Below are 18,773 nucleotides of genomic sequence, written 5' to 3' on the forward strand. Positions count from 1 at the left end.
CAAAGGTATGATCGATTGATGCATATGAAAACATACGGGCAGTGCAGTACATGGTAGTCAATGGAACAAATATCGATATCTCGTCATGTTTTCGCCGTCTATTCGATGCGGGATTCGATGTCCGTGGCAATATTTGTCCTTAGTCCATCTTATTATTTGCTTCTCTGATACAAGATGAATTGAAAACCTATTGCAAACTTGTCAAAGCACGTCGGTAAACGAGGCAAATAATGCGATTGATTTTCACATCTATCGTGTGTATTGCATTTTGTGTGTGTGTGAATGTCCCACTGGGCGCAGCCATGTTTGTGATCGAGGTCAGAGGTGAAATCTGTCAATCAAACTACTTTGCGATATTTTATGGAAATATTTTGCCGAAGGCATTGAGGTGGTGTGAGTAGTAACTAAACTGTCGATCTACATAATCCATATTCCGCCGCCATTTTAAGAAATAGTTGACAGGTTTAATTTATTCTCAATTTTGTCAAGTAAGTCTGCCTTGATTTATGTGATTTTGTGATATAAATATACACGTATAATGTTCTATTACATACATTAAATAACAAGAAAATTTTATTTTAACGCAAAAACTAAAATTTAGATCAGTCTGAGCTGACAGGCATATACCACATCACTTCTAAAGTTGAGTGCCCCGGGATAATTTTCAATAGAAATGAAATCGACTATATATTTTAATATTTTCAAAAAATGGCTCGTTTGTCAAGAATAATCATTTTGATACAGCCTGTAAGTCGTATCTTTGCCTTGAACTTCAACCAAAATGAATATGCAAAACAGGTTACGCTTTATTATTACCCTGTCAAGTACCCCTCTGTACATGTAGTAGTATATGCACTAATGCACTACAGTATTAACTAAACTGTCGATCTACATATCCATATTCCGCCGCCATTGGGTTGGTTGGTTGGTTGACGTAATTCCCTCCTTTGCATTAGGAGCACCAGAAAATCAATTCTGTAAAAAGTCATATTGTATATACAAGTCCTTTTATGTAGTTAAAAGTCAAAATTAGGAGTTTCACAAAGTCATTAGGTAGGCAGAGCAGCGATGATAGCAGATCTTGTGACATGAAGTCTGTACACAAGTAGTCTTGCGATGGGTTCAGTGTGAGCATGCAGGTTGGGATAGCAGGCAAAGCGGGTTGGATCAAGAATGAGTTGAGTAAGTGCTGTGTTAGATTCAGCAGTTAGTGACCAGCTACCCGGATACAGACTTTCGCACTGAGCTTTTAGCTGCTTGACAAAGGGTCTCTCTGTTTGTGAAGGGCTGTGCAGCAGACAAGAAAGTGCTCCCTGGTTTCAGCCTCTTTATTACACAGCAGGCAAGTTGGGTCAATGTTGAATTGGTTAAATTTGGCACGATTGCCCTGCAGGTTGTAAGTACCAGTCAGTAGTTTTGTCTTGATGGTAGCTCTGTAGACATCTCTCTGGTTACATTCCACATTTTCCCATGTTGGGTGGGTTAAACCGATGCCGCAGTATGCAGTGTTGAGATATTTCAGAGAGGACTTTCTTGTGGCTCCATTTCTCAGCTTATCATTCCAGAATGTAGTTACTGCAGAATGGGTCTCATTCTTCCACATTGCTTTTGATGGAGGACTGATGATCAAGTCATGAGCACTTGGGAGATCATATTTATGAAGTAGTTTGTTCACACCTATGAACCAGCTCTTTGATTTCAAGTCTTTCATTGCCAGTTGTCTTTCAGCAATCTCCCACTCAATAGATTGACCGGTTATAGTCATCAGGAACAGTGTAAGCTGATTAAGCTCAATTCTGGCTTCAACTGGAAGTGCACCAAGAAGAAGGTATACCGCTTCATCTGCAGTCTTCTCTGGCAGGTGTTGAATTTGCTTCAATATCTTCTTCTGGAAAGTTGTCAATACTTTCAAGTCAGCCAATGTTAGGTTCATGATTTCCATTCCATAGAGATAGCGTGGTTCCACATAAGTGTGAATCAATTTCCAAGATAGCTTGGGGTTAATCCCATTAAGGCCATGCAATCCAGCTCCCATGAGAGCATAAGTGGTGCGTCTCCCCGTCAGAGTCCTATCCTGGATTACTGCTTTATTTGAAGAGTGGTTGTTTCTTTCTACACCAAGGTGCTTGCTGCTCTCAGCCACTTCCACTACTTCATCATTCATACACCAAGGTGCGAAATCACTCCAAAACGAGAACGGTAACTTGGATTTCACAGGTATGATAACACTCTTCTGAGGGTGCAAAATGTATCTTTCTTTTTTTTAGTATAGAACTGCCTCGTCCAGCATGTCTTGTAGCTCCGTCATGGAGTTGGATGCCAAAAGGATGTCATCAGCACATGTTGGTGCTCCTACATAGTAGGGACCGATTCTGGTACCATATCTCTTCTCCTCCAGTCGATGTAGCAGGGGATCCACATAGCACTTGTACAGCTCTGTTGAGGTCACTCTACCCTGATGCACACCTTGGAAGAGTTCGAATGGATCAGAGAGATTACCCTTCCACTTTACTTGGCTAGAAGCGCCCTCGTACCAGTGTTTGATAATGCTCCATATTTCGGGCTGCACATCCTGCAGGTATAGCTTTCTCAGCAGCGAAGAGTGGCAGACAACGTCAAAAGCCTTTCTTGCATCAAGTGTTGCAATAAAGAGATCCTTTTTTGTATCCTTGACTTCATTTGTTATCTCTGAAACAAGCAGAGCAGCAGACAGGGAGGAAGTATTAGCAGTAAAACCTCTCTGAAGTTGACAATATTTTGCTTCCATTACTGGTCTCATACGTCCAAGAAGTACGTTCTCAAAAATCTTGCCAATTGTGCTGGTAAGAGTTATTCCACGATAGTTTTCCTGCAGAAGATGGTTCTTGTCTTTCTTTGGGATTGGTATTACAACACCCTTCTTAAAGGCTTCAGGGACTCTCCTTTTTTTTTTTTTGAGGTCAAAGAGGTGTGCAAGAGAGAAGAGAACAGCAGGTCCTGCTTTCTTGATATGTTCTGCCTGGATCCCATGACCATCGGGCGATTTTCCATTATTCAGCTTCTTAATTGCAAGGTCCACTTCCTCCTTTGAGATTGGGTTGATATACTCCTCAAATTCAACAATTTGTGAAATAGTCTTAAGATCTGCTTCTACTTGACTTAGATAATTAGCGTCAAACGAGGATCATTTTCCGGAGTTCCAAGTTTGTGAAAGTAACTCTTCCATGCCTCCTTGATGTCATCATCATCAGTGAGTAGCTTTCCCTCACTAAGAATTGAATCAGTATTCAGTGGAGTTGCCCTCTGTTTGTTGATTAGCTTGAAGAACAACTTTTGATCGTTAGCATCAGCTTCCATGATCTCATTGTAAGTCTTCTGCCTGTCCTTTGCTCTTTCTTGTCTTTGGGCTACACGAAGATCCTTCTTGGCTGTCTTGCAATTCCTTGTAAGCTTGGCGATCTGCTCCAGGTTTGCAGGATCTGTGGCCTTTGCTTCTTTCAATGCCCCAAAGGCATGTTTGCTTGACTTGACTTTCTTTGCAATCTGCAAGCTCCATGGTCTAAGTTTTTTTTTTTTTTTAAACCCTTTCTTAGCTGGGGCAGCGTCTAAAGCTGCTTTCTTCAGAATCAACTGTAGTTCATGAAGCACATCATCAGTTGATGAAACTACATTGAAGTCAAAGTCATGGAGTAGTTCAGTGCAAACTTTCTTGTACAGCTTGACATCACACTGTTCCCAGTGTACTTTATCGCATCTGCTACCTTCTTTCGCCTTCCTCATGCTGCGTTGGGCAATAGCTTTCTTGGAGACAAGATTCACAAGTGCCACCAAGGATCTATGGTCGGAGGTATCCAACCCAGTGAGCTTATTCTCAAACACAACTTTTGAGATGACATTTGCATAGTCAGCTTGGATAAGAAAGTAGTCTATCTGCGAAGATCTACCATCACTATGGTGGAAAGTAGGACCATGTTGGTAATTCTCTGGAGTAACAAAGTGTAGCTCATTGCACAATTCACTGAGTAGTCTATCATGAGTGTCCGTTGCTAGTTGACTGTTCCCAAACACAGATGCATTCATGTCTCCACAGACAATTACAATGTAGGAATGGCTGTATTTAATCACAGATTCTCGTAACTGGTCAAGAGAATCTTTGAGCATGTCACTTGAAGTTCCATAGCCTCTACAGGGTAGATAGCAATTTATGATACATAAATGGCATCCTGGCAAGTCAATAGTAACAATACATAGCCGATGGTCTCCATCTTTGCGAAATCGAGTAACTGCAGCCCATTGTGATGGTATAAAAATCGCAACACCACCATATCCGCGAGGACGCTGCCGGGGTGAAATGGGGTCTTCATCGTCAACAGATTTTGCAAAACAGGTGTGCTTATTACACTCATCTTCCAAATGCTCTTTCTCAAAATTAAAGAGCCAGTGTTCTTGGATGCAGATTATGTCATAGTTCTTCAGAAGCTCCTGAACAAAGACCTTATTTGAAGTATAATTTTTGATGTTTGATGTAGCAATCGTTATACCCGTTTGGGTTTCGCTCCCTGCGACTGCCATCTTTCTTTGAGTTCTCGGCTTACGTCTAAAAAAGACTGTTGCTGTGAAGATGACTCCTCTTGAGCTGATCCACTAAGTGGGGTCACCGTACGTCTGAAGATTTGAGTCTTTACTTGGCGAGCAGGCTGACATTCTGACGAATTCTTGGTGTGAATGAACACCCGACGATTTATTGAGTCAGTAAGCTGACTACGCACAGCCGACGGTCTGGTTATTTCAGATGAGGCTGGTAAATTACCACTATTCCGCCAGTCCATGTCGGTATCAGCTGTGTGTTGATCGCAATTCACATAAGTGCCAGCTAGCCCATTAGAGCCCTGCATGTGACTAGCAGTAATAGTCTTTGACACATCATGACCATTAGCAGTCTGGCTTGATATTTGGTTAGGCATCGACTGGTGACTCGTCTTCACCACTTGACCTATCTGCAAGTGGTTCCTCACTTGGCATAGTTGACTAGGTTTCATCACCTGGCTGGTTTGAGGCCCTTTCTTTTCCTGACGATCGTCATTCTGTTTGGGCAGTGGATGTTCATGTGACGAAAGATGAGTAGAACTTGTTACTCTACCAGGCAACATCTGATTCAGCACTTGTCCATCTCCATTCGGTAGTGACACTTGATTGTACACTTCAGTAGGCTTGCTCCCACAACTGGACTGCCTCTGGTTTGACAATCTACTACATGTACCACCAGACTGGTTTAACATTGCACAATCAGACGACGTTTGGTGTGTGGCCTTTGACTCTTGAGTCGTCTGCGTGTGATTTGTCAACTGCTCCCTGAAACCACCTTTCTGATTAGGCACTTGGTTAGGCATGTGATTAGGCTTTATCACATGACTGGTCTGCGGTTGGCTTATCAAACTGATCTCATCGTTCTGACTTGACACATCGTGATCAGGAGGTAGGTGGTAACTAGGCTTTATTACTTGTCTCTGCTCCATCATCACTTGATTAGTTGCTTGACTGGGCTTCGTCTGGCTGCTCCGTATCTGCTTTATCACCCTCTGTCACTATTTTGTGTTAATGCTTGGCAGTTAGATGTTATTTGGATATTTGGCAACAACACCTGACCTGGTTTAATCTGGCTCAGTGTCTGGCTATCTTTATCCTGGACAGGCACTTGATTAGACACCAACTGGTGACTGGGCTTCATCATTTGGCCCACTTGCAAATGATTCATCACCCGACTGTCAAATTTTGGCCAAACATCGGATCAGTCACTGAAAAATGAGTAGACTTCGACACTGCATTCTGGCTTGGTACTCGAGTAGACATCAGTTGTTGCCCATGCACTTGATTAACCCATTGTCTATCACCATTGTGACCTATCACGTGACCAAGCACTTGCTGATATTTAGGACCATTATTAGGCTTTGACACAAGACTATTCTGCGAGTGGTTTATCACACTGTTATCACAGTTCTGACTTGACACATCATGATTAGGAGACAGGTGGTAACTAGGCTTTATTGCTTGCCTCTGTTTCTGCTCCAAGACCAGTTTGTCGCTGGACTGTGTAGACACTTGATTAGTTGCTTGACTGGGCTTCATCTGACAGCTCTGAAACTGAGTCATCACACAACTGTCACTATTCTGTGTTAACGCTTGGCAGTCAGATTTTGTTTGGATATTAGGCAACAGCACCCGACCTGGTTGAAACTGGTTCGATGTCTGGCTATCGCTATTCTGGACAGTCACTTGATTAGCCACCAACTGGTGACTAGGCTTCATCACTTGGTTTTCTTGCAAATGATTCATCACCCGACTGTCAGCATTTTGATTAGACATCGGATTAGTCATCGATAGATGAGTAGGCTTCAACACTTCATTCTGGGTTGGCACTTGAGTAGGCAACAGTTGCTGGCGATGCATTTGGTTTTCCCACTGACGCTCACCATTATGACATATTACCAACTGTTGGTTAGGATTTGTCGCCTGTCCTATCTCTTTTTGAGTAGTTGCTCGACCATTTTCAATCTGGCTTGCTATTTGGTTAGGCACAAACTTGTGATTAGGATTCACCATTTGCCCTAATTGCTGATTCATCAACTGTCTATCTGCAGTCTGGCTTATCATATGATTAGACACCGACTGTTGTCTAGGCTTCTCCATTTGACGTGACTGCAAGTGGTGCACCATCTGCATCTCTGGCTTCAACTTTTGACCAATCTGCATCATCTGATGGCTTCCAATCTGGTTTGGCCCCAGATGATTAGCCCTCATGTGTTGGATAAAATTCCCTGAATGATTTGCTTGCAACTGGTTCAGGATTTGTTGGTTACCATTCTGACTTGACCCATGATGATACAAGGTCTGTGGCTGGTTCAGTATTTGAACAGGGTTTCTTAGCATAGGACCAGCTTGAGCATAGGATGGCGGAGGCCCATGGGAAGCTTATACAAGACAGCATGATTGAATATTCCTTGTCTCCCATCCGAGTGGACATACTGCATCTGTTGAGCTGTATTTGGCTGATAAGTAGGGTTATTCAGATGTACACCATGCATGGAGTGGTGTGGAGATTGTTGTTCTTGAAAGTTGCTCAACTGCTTCTCAATTTTTGCTATTCTTTCTTTGATTAGCTCAAGCTCTATTTTATTGAGCCTCTGCTCAATGCTAGACGGGTTGTTACTGCATAAATGGGGTACACTAGTAACACTACGCTCTGTGCAGGTCCTATTCTGGTTCCAGTATGTCTCATTCAGTTGCTGCGGTGCTCTCTCATTACTGAAGGAGTCATTTAGTTGTGACTCATTCTGTCTCACTTTATCAAGAGGATTGGTATATTGACTCTGTGGCATCTCGTTACCCATCATTGGTGTCCGATCAGATTGGATGCTAGAAGAGTTATTATTGGTATGAGATGTACTGGTGCATTGCAGTCTTTTCTGCAGAAGACCTATAGATGTTTCAAGGTCTATAATTTTAGATTCAAGTTTGGCTGCATATCTTTTAGTAGTGCTGAGTTGTTTCATAGAGTCTTTTAGCTCATATTCTTTAATTTTCAATTGTTTCTCTTTTTGATTCAAATCACGTTCTCTTTGTTTGTTGACCATAGTGCTGAGGACATCAGAAGAGCTGGTTGAACCAGCAGACACGCTGACCTTGTCTTCGGATGACTTTTTGCTGGCAGGCTGTTCAGTCTGTCTAATGGCAAGGTTAATCTTACTGATTGCAGGTTTATTACAGGCATGGTGTAATTTAACACTAACTCCATCTTTCTCAATTGAGTTCAGCAGCTTAGGGGCCACATAAGAGCTCATGCTGTTACCAGGTAAACAAGATGTAACTACGCCTGGAATGCTAGTCTTGCCTTCTACCGGCTTCTTGTTGGCAATTGCGGATTCAAGGCTTTTGACTTCCGAGGTGGTATTAAGTAAGGGCTTACTAGTGCCATCAGGTGGTGCCTGGAATGCAGGTGGTGCCTGGAATGCGGCTGGAATGTCAGTCTTGCCTTCTGCCGGCTTCTTGTTGGCAGTTTCGGATTCAAGGCTTTTGTCTTCCGAGGTGGTGTTAAGTAAGGACTTACTAGTGCCATCAGGTGGTGTGTGAGAGGTTGGATTAGCTGTATCAGCATCAGCATTTAGTTCAGATTCAGTAGAGGCAGTATAAGCACTGTCAGATGGAGTCACACTAAGGTTTTCGTCAGGCTCTGCCTGACCATCCATAGCAGTAATTTGTTGGCAGCTTGCGCAGGTGAAAATGTAAGAGGGATTAGAGGTGAACTCTTTCTTGTCTTCATCACTGATTTTTTCACAAGAGAAATGAAGCCAGTTAAGGCACTTATGACACTCAATCGAGTCAAATTCCACGTCATTGTTGCAAATGACACAGAGTAGTTGAAGATCTACATTATCATCTTGAGTGGCCAGTACCATCTGGCTAACATCATCTCTATATTGAATTTGGTTTGTATGATACGGGATGCTCTTATTGGCACATAAGGGGGTAAGATGAGTGGCTGGAAAAGCAACATTGCGATCATTAACAAGGTCCTCACAAAACTCACTGTTGTTTTGCTTGTTTTGTTGACTTATCTTCAAATCTTGCAGGACTTTACCAATATGCCTATCAGCCGCTGCTAGGTTTAAGTTGGTGTCCAGTAAATTCTGTATAACCGGAAAGTGTGATCCACCAAATATATCTATCGCCTGTGACCCATTCACAAGGGCAGATGAAGTAGTGTTATACAGGTTGATAGTGAATTTGAGTCGACTACCCATATCACCATTCTTCTTTTTGTTATAGATGGAATACAGTTCTTGAACTACCGCCTCACCTTTATCTCTAACAACTGAGTGCTTGACAGAGAGATCCTTCATCAGATCCGGGTCAGGATTGTTAATATACATGTCACTAATATAGGATTTGGCTGCCTCGTAGCCCGCCGTGCTAAATTTCAGCCGAAGTTGGCCCTTGGCTTTTGTTTCAGAGGCGACAACTGGTCTATTACATGAGATCAGTTTTTTCTCGATAGCTTTTGATTTATCAAGTTCATAAGAGAGTTTTAAATCGTCATACACAAAATCTCCTCTTATGTTTTGTTTTGAGATTCTGTTGCTCTTGCGAGCTGTGTCTTTGAGAACTGTAATTCTGTCCATGATGAATACCAAAGATGAGTCTCGCTACACCCAGCTCTAGATGACAGACAGATGCACTGCACACAGTATTGCGAAGTATGAGGAAATCAGTCTATGTACTGACTATTATTACACAAATTCACCAATAATCACACCAAACACACGTAAATATGCAGAAATCAAAAATAATTAAATGTCACACAGATGAATTTAAAAAGTTAAAAGTGGCGCAGAATGGCTTAAACAAACACTTGAGATGGAGATGCTTCTGTGGTGCTGGTCTTGAAAGTGAGTAAATTAGCAGACAGCTCGCTCAGTAGGTCTTTAAGCATAAACGAGGTAAATCACACTGTAGCTCAGCACACATACAATGGCAAAGATGACTAAAGCCAGTACTTGGTAAGCATGAGATGTAATAATACAGTTAAATTTAAAAGTACTGCCTCAAAACGGACACTTGAAATGTCGTTGCTTCTGTGTTGATGGTCTGGAAAACGAATACTCACACAGCTCGCTCTGAAGGACTTAAGCATGAACGAGGTAAACCAAAATGGAGTTCACACAGTTAAATCACATCAAATGCAATGATAATAGAAGCCAGTACTTGGTATGTATGCATTTGAAATTACACAGTTACATGTGAAAGTTAAAAAGTACTGCCACAATGCAAACACTTGAAGTGGTGAGGCTTCCGTGTTGTAGGTCAATTGTTGTTAAGTTGACAGGTTTAATTTATTCTCAATTTTGTCAAGTAAGTCTGCCTTGATTTATGTGATTTTGTGATATAAATATGGACACGTATAATGTTCTATTAAATACATTAAATCACAAGAAAATCTTATTTTAACGCGAAAACTTTATATATATTTATTATTTAGATTTGCCTCAGCTAGACATGGATAAACAGTATTCAGTGGTAAGCCTAAATCGAAGCGTAGTCTCAAAGACAAACCAAGTTGCGTGATTCCATGCAGAGTCATATTTCTATGTATTGCTACAATAAAATTTCTTTGATAACTTCCCATCTTTATTTTAATGATTCCTATAGATATGGACGCTACCTTCTTGCAAAATAGAGTGGCGGTCGATGAAGGACCTATTGGCATGCTCAATATTGATACATTGCTGGTTATTTTCAACTTCTTGTCTTTATACGAGAAATTAATCGCAATGAGGTAAGAGAGTAATACTGATTAGGTATATACTTACCTTTTTAAAGGGGTAGCCTACTGTAATGTTCTGTTGACAAGGGACAGTCTAGATGCAGAACTCATGGTAGTGTTATTTGTATCGTGAATAGCCGTTGTGAAAACATTTTCAAGGACTTTTATATAATATTTATTTATATTTCCATATAGGGTAAGCAAGGAATGGCATCTTATAATCAAAAACCATGCCTGGACTGTCATCGACTTCAGAGACGAAGGTCCCAACAGAAAGGTTGAAGAGTCTAGTAGAATGTTCAGACGGTTTGTATCAGAAAATGGACAAAACATATTTGAGTACCGAGAGTATGGCAATGAATGGAAATTTCCAATAAACGGAAATGACGTATTAAAGTTCTTGACTCTTTATGCTGGTATTGGTTTGCAAGAGGTTCATCTATCTGTAGCCAGCGATGAAATCATGAGCTATTTGGGCGTGAACTGTCCTAATATAAACACTCTTGGGTTACGTTTCGAAATGGAATGGAAGGAATGGTCTAATGTAAGAGTATACCCTAAACACGATTACGGCAATCTGTATCGGCTGCTGTATTATCTGCCGAAATTACAACGATTGGATCTGGCATGGCCCGAACACTGGAGAAGTTATAAAATTGAATGGAATTGTTATGAACAAATTATTCAATTAATACACAAATGTAAATTGCGATATATATGTCTTCACGAGGTCGACATTTCTTTTTTATCCATGTTGAAGGAGAGATCACCTGTAACATTAACAAGTTTACGTGAGATGGAATTAACCTTAAAGTTTAGCGAACAGGAGATGGCTGATGAGATAATGTCCTCAATATTAGGGTGCATGACATCATTGACATGCTTCAAACTCACCGGTGAGTGTCGAAATGGTCAATTTCATGAGACCCATGGTGACAGAATTTTACCATCAATCGCTCACTTGACACATCTGAAAATGCTGACCTTGCGAACGGTGCTCTATTCGACAGAAGCATTTGAGATGATGATACAGGGACTGCCTAATCTAGAAACGCTTGTATTAGAAGGAATACTCGTGACGTCATCGGTGGTTAATCTGATAAACATTCATCTTAAGAAAATTAAATCGTTACAGTTGTCTCCTTGGATGTATCCGCATATTTCGTCAAAGTATTCTTCTGAAAGTTTACAATCACTTTCATACCACCCCACACTTGAAAACCTTGCGGTAGAGCAAACATATGATGAGAGAAATCAGACAAATTGGGTTGAGCGAATATATGACATATTGGTTACACTTCCTAAGATCAAAAAAGTGAAACTGACAGGATGCAATTTAGTTTCTTGTTTTAGTCAAGCTTCGTATCCAAGTATAGAATGTGCAGAAATTGAAGTGATCCTAATTAGGAAGGTAAATTTATATAGGAATTGGAGACATATAATACATGTGACTTCTGAAATATTGATGTCAGAGAATATTTTAAAATATTGAAGAGTTGCATTATGAATTCGGCAGACGGCCGAATCCGGATTCGTCTTTTGGTAAATTCATGTTACGCATGCATTACTTTTGAATTTGAGAACAAGGGATCAATGCTGTACATACTAGAGGGCAGCATATCAATTTTTTAACGGAGATCAGATGATAACAGCACAGTAAGCATTCAAAAGAGGGCAGTATACAGGGTTAGCTAACGGTGCATTGCAGTACGGTCAATGACGATAACCATTAAAAAGTCGATATGCTGCCCTCTTTAGGCAAAGTATTGATCCCTTGTTCTCAAATTCAAAAGTAATGCATGCATAAAACGAATTTAACAAAAGCCGAATCCGGATTCGGCCATCTGCCGAATTCATAACGATATATACAAGAGCTTTTTGAACCTTGAACCTTGAACTGACAAAGCAAGAATATGATTTATAATTTTGGAATTTACAAAAGAGTGTTATTGTACATTTACAAATAATTATCACAAAGGCAAATAAATACATATGTATACCTAATTATTAAGCTTCATATAAATCGTTACGAATACGGCAGAGTGCCGAATACGCAACATTGCTGTTCTGAGTAAACGGCGTTTGAAAATTCTAAAAATTGAGAACACTCATGAGCACTCGTATGAAGTGTATATTATAGAAGTAAATGAGCACTAATTATTTGTAATACTTGCATGTTCTGAAACAATCAAAATTTCCCTCAAAACAAGTGTTTACAGCTATCGGCTTTATGCTAAATCCAAAAAGTGTCCACCGCTGCGCAAAGAGTTGTATGCGGGGACGAATCCTGATTTGGGTTTTTATGTAAAAATTGCTGGTTGTCCTAAGGATATAGATTTTAAACTTGATATGTAAGTTATAATTAGTCATTGTTTAGTGAAAACTCTGGGTTGAAATTATGGATAGTTTTAGAGTAGAAATAACAATATTGGTCTATTTTTATGTATAATTTTCTGCGATTTTTCAATTTTGCGACGGCACTCTGACATAACTACGCCATAGCAATATCGTGTGGGGAATGTTTGTACTTATTTTGGTATCACTGGATAGATGATACCTGCAGCTACCCATTGGCATCAAATCTAAGAGGACATGTAATATAGACAATTTGGAGTTTTATACTATACAAGTGTGCCGAGGCTTGTGAATCAAGTATACGATTCGTCTTTTGGTCAAATCCATTTAATCGCAATAGGCGCGCGCGATTCGTCCAAATCACAATTTTAATATCTACGTCGGGAAGAAAAATTTATCATTAATATTCGGTGGAAATAAAAGATCGCCTGAAACATAATCACAAGCATACGATAACCCAATTTGCTCAAAATGCTCTATTCGTCACTCTCCCGAATTCATAACGATATCATTAATGATGTACCATCATGAAACTCAATATTGATTCTGTAACTAAGTCAAGAAATTCTATTTAATAGAGTAGATTTTTGGAATATTTTTTTCCTTCCAGGGCTACACAATAATTGACAAAATTTCACTTATCACAACTACATTATATATTTTTATATTACGGTATGCTATCGATATTGAATACGTGTACACGTATCCGTGGTTTCTGGAGAAACTGCTCTACTAAATTTCACCAACATTTATCAGAAATGTGTCATGAGCCGGCCACGATCGAGCTTAAAGCTTTATACAAGAAACAAACCTTTTTTTCAGCAGTATAGAAATTTATTTCGATTTTAGCCTACCCTATATTTTTCCGACATGTTATTAAAATAATATAAAATATTAATTAAGATGACGCTAGTGATTTAACATGATCACGTGGCTTGTACAGTCAATACATTGCAATTTACAAGACAACCTGAAACGAGTGATTTTATTTTTAAATGAGCATTCATGACTTCATTTCATTTCATATGGAATGGCAAAACAAGGTCGCTTCTTAGGATGGGAAACAGCCATGCACATGGACACAAGATGGAATAGTATACAAATATTACAGGCCTATGAGTGTGATAGTACAAAATATATCATGAGGTCAAATTTTGACTTTTCTATTTCACGAGGCGTAGTCGAGTGCAATAGAATAGTCAAAATTTGATTATCATGTTTTTATATCATGATATCACATGGATTCTTTTCATGCCATGTGATAGTAAAAACTATCAAACGGCTTAAGTCACTGTAATCATGATATAATCTCCTCTACTCTTGGTCACCTGAGATGCTGAAATATTCTACCTCAAATCAATCCAAGATGCACTACCCTCACCTGCCAACTTGAAGACCTGGAATAAACACCCACTAGGTCAGTGTACTCTCTGTTGCTACAACTGCTGCACAATGTTGCACATATTCAACTGCTGTCAGTACTCTCTTAGAACAGGCCGTTACAACTGGAGACGTTACATGGTAGTCCACCAACTAGTTCCTGCTGTTTTGAAAGCTAGATGTGGGACAGTATGCAACTGATATCAACAGAATGTCACCGGCATTTCATTTAGAACTGAGACTGGAACGAAGTACAGAAATGTAGCATGGCACAGAACCCAGAAAGACAACATCATACAAAGCTGTAAGGACTGGCAAGTACTGTGGTATGAAGACAGATGCCTAGCTATGTTCCCTCCAGAGATAGTGGCAACATCGACAACCCCAGACATAACTATCTATACTCACCATCAGACAAGCAAGGCATCATAATTGAACTCACAGTACCTGCTGAGGAGAACTTAGCATATGCCAACCTCGGAAAGAAAATGAAGATCTAATCCAGGAAGAACAAGCAGCAGGATGGGAACTGAAATACTTCCCAGTAGAGGTAAGATCAAGAGGATTCACAAACAACACACTTCGAACCTGCTTAAAGTTCGTTGGCCTCACAAACTAAGAAACCAAAAAGGCACTGGATACTGTGGCAAGAACAGCATTTAAGAGTAACGTACACTCTATGGCTTGCACGCAACCACAAACACTTCGGAAACTGGGAATTGGTGCATCGTCCTATGCCACCTCTCGACCTACCCGAAGTTAAATAAACGACCAAGCTTTACTTCCCTACATCGGACCAGGATCCTGTGACCAGCCTAACCTCTAATGGAACTTGCACACATCAAGATGTTCCAGCAGTGCAAGTCCTGCCCTGCAGATCCATGACAAAGGGTTTGCTTGGTATACTAATGCGTGATGGTTTGGCAAGCACGTTGGTTTCAACACCTTGTACCAACAGTTCCTAATCTGCAAGAAGGGAGTAGCCACTACTGTAATGTGATTCCCTGATCTCAACAGTTGCTGCACTGGAGAGGGAGGGTTCCCGGGAACAAAGCGCTCAACCCACCACCGCCCGTCGCAAGTCATGGGCAGTGCAGCATAATGATAGATTGATGGAACAGGGTTTATAATATGTCTACCTGGGCTTGATACAGAAAAGAACAACTTGCTTCATCTGTACACGTCCTTAAAAAACGCCGATTGCAGATCAAGCCAGGATGCAGACACTTTACGGCTATGGAATTTCACACATGATCTTCCCTTTTGATCCACCACTGTGGATTTCATCATTTTTGCAGATGGACACAAACACTCTCTGTTCTCAAACAGACTAAAATAGAATAATAATGAATTGACAACTATCTTTAACTGGTTTAAGCTAAATAAACTCTCATTAAATGTTTTAAAAAAATCATGATTTTTAACAATAAAGATACTACCAAACATCACAAGGAAATCAATATTACTATCAATAATAATATACTAGAAAAATTCCACACAAGCAAATTTATTGGTATACTAATTGACGATAATCTTTCCTGAAATCTCTTTCGATGTATGCCTTTGATTTTGCACATGCATTCATGTGTTGAATAAAATGCTTATTTTTCATAGTTGTATCCACCGTTATTTGTTTTATAATATTATCTAATACATGTAATATATTGCTTTAATGACATATACTTTTAGATATATATATACCTACTGGTTATCAATTTGTGTATTTATTTATGCATTGTATATTTTTGTTGAATTCCGCAATTGAAGACCTGAGCGCAAGAAGACCGTAAGTCCACTTGGCCCATCAACCTGTATATACTAAAGTTGCGTATGCTTTCTTAATAGGGTTTTATTGTTTAATACATGTTCCAGGGTGAAAACATCATGACAGGATGTGAAATATTTTTTTGGCCCCTGAACATGTATTAAACATTACCAAACTATAGGAAACTATGCGCAACTTTAGTGTATATACATGCTGAGGGACCAAGTGGACTTACGGTCTTCTTGCGCTCAGGTCTTCATTTATAAAACTTGTAATTTCTCCACTTACAAGGCATGTTTTGTTTTGTTTTTCTTAATTTATTTAAGGGGTGGGGTATGAACGTTTGGACGGTATTTTTTTGTGGGACACGAGAGCACATCAAACATATAGAATAACATTCTGAATACGTAGAATGTCCTTCTGATATCAAATAATTTTGATTTTTTTGAAAGTTTCGATATAATACACATTAATGGCGAATGATTAAAAATTTATATTGGGGTTGTTAAAAACTTTTTTTTTTATTCCAGGCATTACTCTATGGTAAAACTTTTATTTGAATGAAAACAGCTGTAGGCGATCTGACAGCCAACAGCTGTATACGCGATCCGACCGCGACAGTATTTCGTTACGCACATGCGGGCGTTCATCACACAGGTAAAATAAAATAAAATTAAAATCAGTTAAACACCACAGCTATTAGTCGGATAGAACTCCGATGTTGTTCAATCCTATTGCAAACTATCGTCCACTCCGAAAATATATAGTTTCACCTACCTACAACCAATAACTCAAAGGTCAAAGGTTGAAATGTAGGCTCCATAGTGATCTAACACAGAAACTTATTCCAATTTTGAGAAAAAATATTCTCAAAATGCTTGTTTTGTTATAATCATTCAGAAAAGACCGAATTTGCACTATCTGCGATGTTTTCATTACCATGATAACACACCAAAAGGAGTCCAATGTTGATTCCAATGTTGGCGTATTTTTCCGCGTTAGCTAGGTAACGAAATGTCGTCAATGGTGAAAACTTTTCCTTCTTCTGAATTTTGTAACAAGACAAACATTAGAGACCATTTCTAATCAAAATCGGGTAAACTTTATGTATTTGACACCTGTGGAGCCCACATTTCAATCTTTGACATTTGCACTAATGACTCCAGACTGATTTGTCACTAAAACAATTTAATATTATCGTTACTAGCGGGATACCCGCTAGCTGAATAAACGGGAGCGATCACTAAAACGGGAAGAATTACGGAACAGGTGACATAATACCATGGCGATTTATATCCTAATGTACCAAATGAAGTAGTCAATAGAAGGCGAATTTTGTGTTGCATATTTTGATACCGCATTCGGCCATAGACTCTGAAGACATGCGGACTTTATTTTCCAAAGTCAACTTGAATAAAAGCATTTCAAAAATGACCAAATTTACTTTTCTCGGCAAAAGTGAGTGTTGATCTGTCACGCTATAGGTTCAACACCACAGATCTATTACACGGTTTTCAATGGGAAAATGGCTAATTTCGTGCGGAATGGTCTCATATTCAGAACTCTCACAGTTAAACGTCACCAATATCAGGTGAAACTAGATGAATTAGATGCCAAATGATCAAAAACTCAACTTAGGTTGAGCTGAGACTTTTCTTTTCGAAGCGGAAAGTTACAATTAGGTATAGGGCGAATATTTACTAAAAACCGATGCCGTACTGAAAGAAACTGATGCCGTGTTGAAAAAAAACCGATGCCGTGTTGAAAGAAACGAAACGACTATTGGAATATTTCTGGACTTGTCAAAAGCCTTTGATACAATCGATCATAACATACTCTTACATAAATTAGAACACTGTGGCTTTCGTGATATTGTGCTAGAATGGTTCAGAAACTATCTAAGCAACAGAAATCAATATGTTTATTATAATTCTTATAAATCAGAATCACACGATATTATATGTGGTGTTCAGAAAAGACCGAATTTGCACTATCTACGATGTTTTCATTACCATGATAACACACCAAAAGGAGTCCAATGTTGATTCCAATGTTGGCGTATTTTTCCGCGTTAGCTAGGTAACGAAATGTCGTCAATGGTGAAAACTTTTCCTTTTTCTGAATTTTGTAACAAGACAAACATTAGAGACCATTTCTAATCAAAATCGGGTAAACTTTATGTATTTGACACCTGTGGAGTCCACATTTCAATCTTTGACATTTGCACTAATGACTCCAGACTGATTTGTCACTAAAACAATTTAATATTATCGTTACTAGCGGGATACCCGCTAGCTGAATAAACGGGAGCGATCACTAAAACGGGAAGAATTACGGAACAGGTGACATAATACCATGGCGATTTATATCCTAATGTACCAAATGAAGTAGTCAATAGAAGGCGAATTTTGTGTTGCATATTTTGATACCGCATTCGGCCATAGACTCTGAAGACATGCGGACTTTATTTTCCAAAGTCAACTTGAATAAAAGCATTTCAAAAATGACAAAATTTACTTTTCTCGGCAAAAGTGAGTGTTGATCTGTCACGCTATAGGTTCAACACCACAAATCTATTACACGGTTTTCAATGGGAAAATGGCTAATTTCGTGCGGAATGGTCTCATATTCAGAACTCTCACAGTTAAACGTCACCAATATCAGGTGAAACTAGATGAATTAGATGCCAAATGATCAACAACTCAACTTAGGTTGAGCTAAGACTTTTCTTTTCGAAGCGGAAAGTTACAATTAGGTATAGGGCGAATATTTACTAAAAACCGATGCCGTATTGAAAGAAACTGATGCCGTGTTGAAAAAAAACCGATGCCGTGTTGAAAGAAACGAAACGACTATTGGAATATTTCTGGACTTGTCAAAAGCCTTTGATACAATCGATCATAACATACTCTTACATAAATTAGAACACTGTGGCTTTCGTGGTATTGTGCTAGAATGGTTCAGAAACTATCTAAG

General features: G+C 39.4%; 1 protein-coding gene across 2 annotated transcripts; it reads left to right on the forward strand.

Annotated features, from left to right (window-relative positions):
- On the forward strand, positions 1–13,201 carry LOC140168090 (uncharacterized). 2 transcript variants are annotated; one of them, XM_072191395.1, is made up of 3 exons: positions 1–488; positions 10,183–10,309; positions 10,493–13,201. In XM_072191395.1, exons 2-3 carry the CDS (start codon positions 10,185–10,187, stop codon positions 11,787–11,789), a joined length of 1,422 nt encoding a protein of 473 aa, XP_072047496.1. In that variant the 5' UTR covers positions 1–488; positions 10,183–10,184; the 3' UTR covers positions 11,790–13,201. The 2 variants fall into 2 exon arrangements, with proteins under 2 accessions (XP_072047496.1, XP_072047495.1); XM_072191394.1 differs by lacking the exon at positions 1–488 and adding an exon at positions 9,840–9,885.
- The last annotated feature ends 5,572 nt before the right edge of the window (positions 13,202–18,773 follow it).

Source organism: Amphiura filiformis, chromosome 13 (genome assembly GCF_039555335.1).
Source record: "Amphiura filiformis chromosome 13, Afil_fr2py, whole genome shotgun sequence".
NCBI classification, from domain to species: Eukaryota; Metazoa; Echinodermata; class Ophiuroidea; order Amphilepidida; family Amphiuridae; genus Amphiura; species Amphiura filiformis.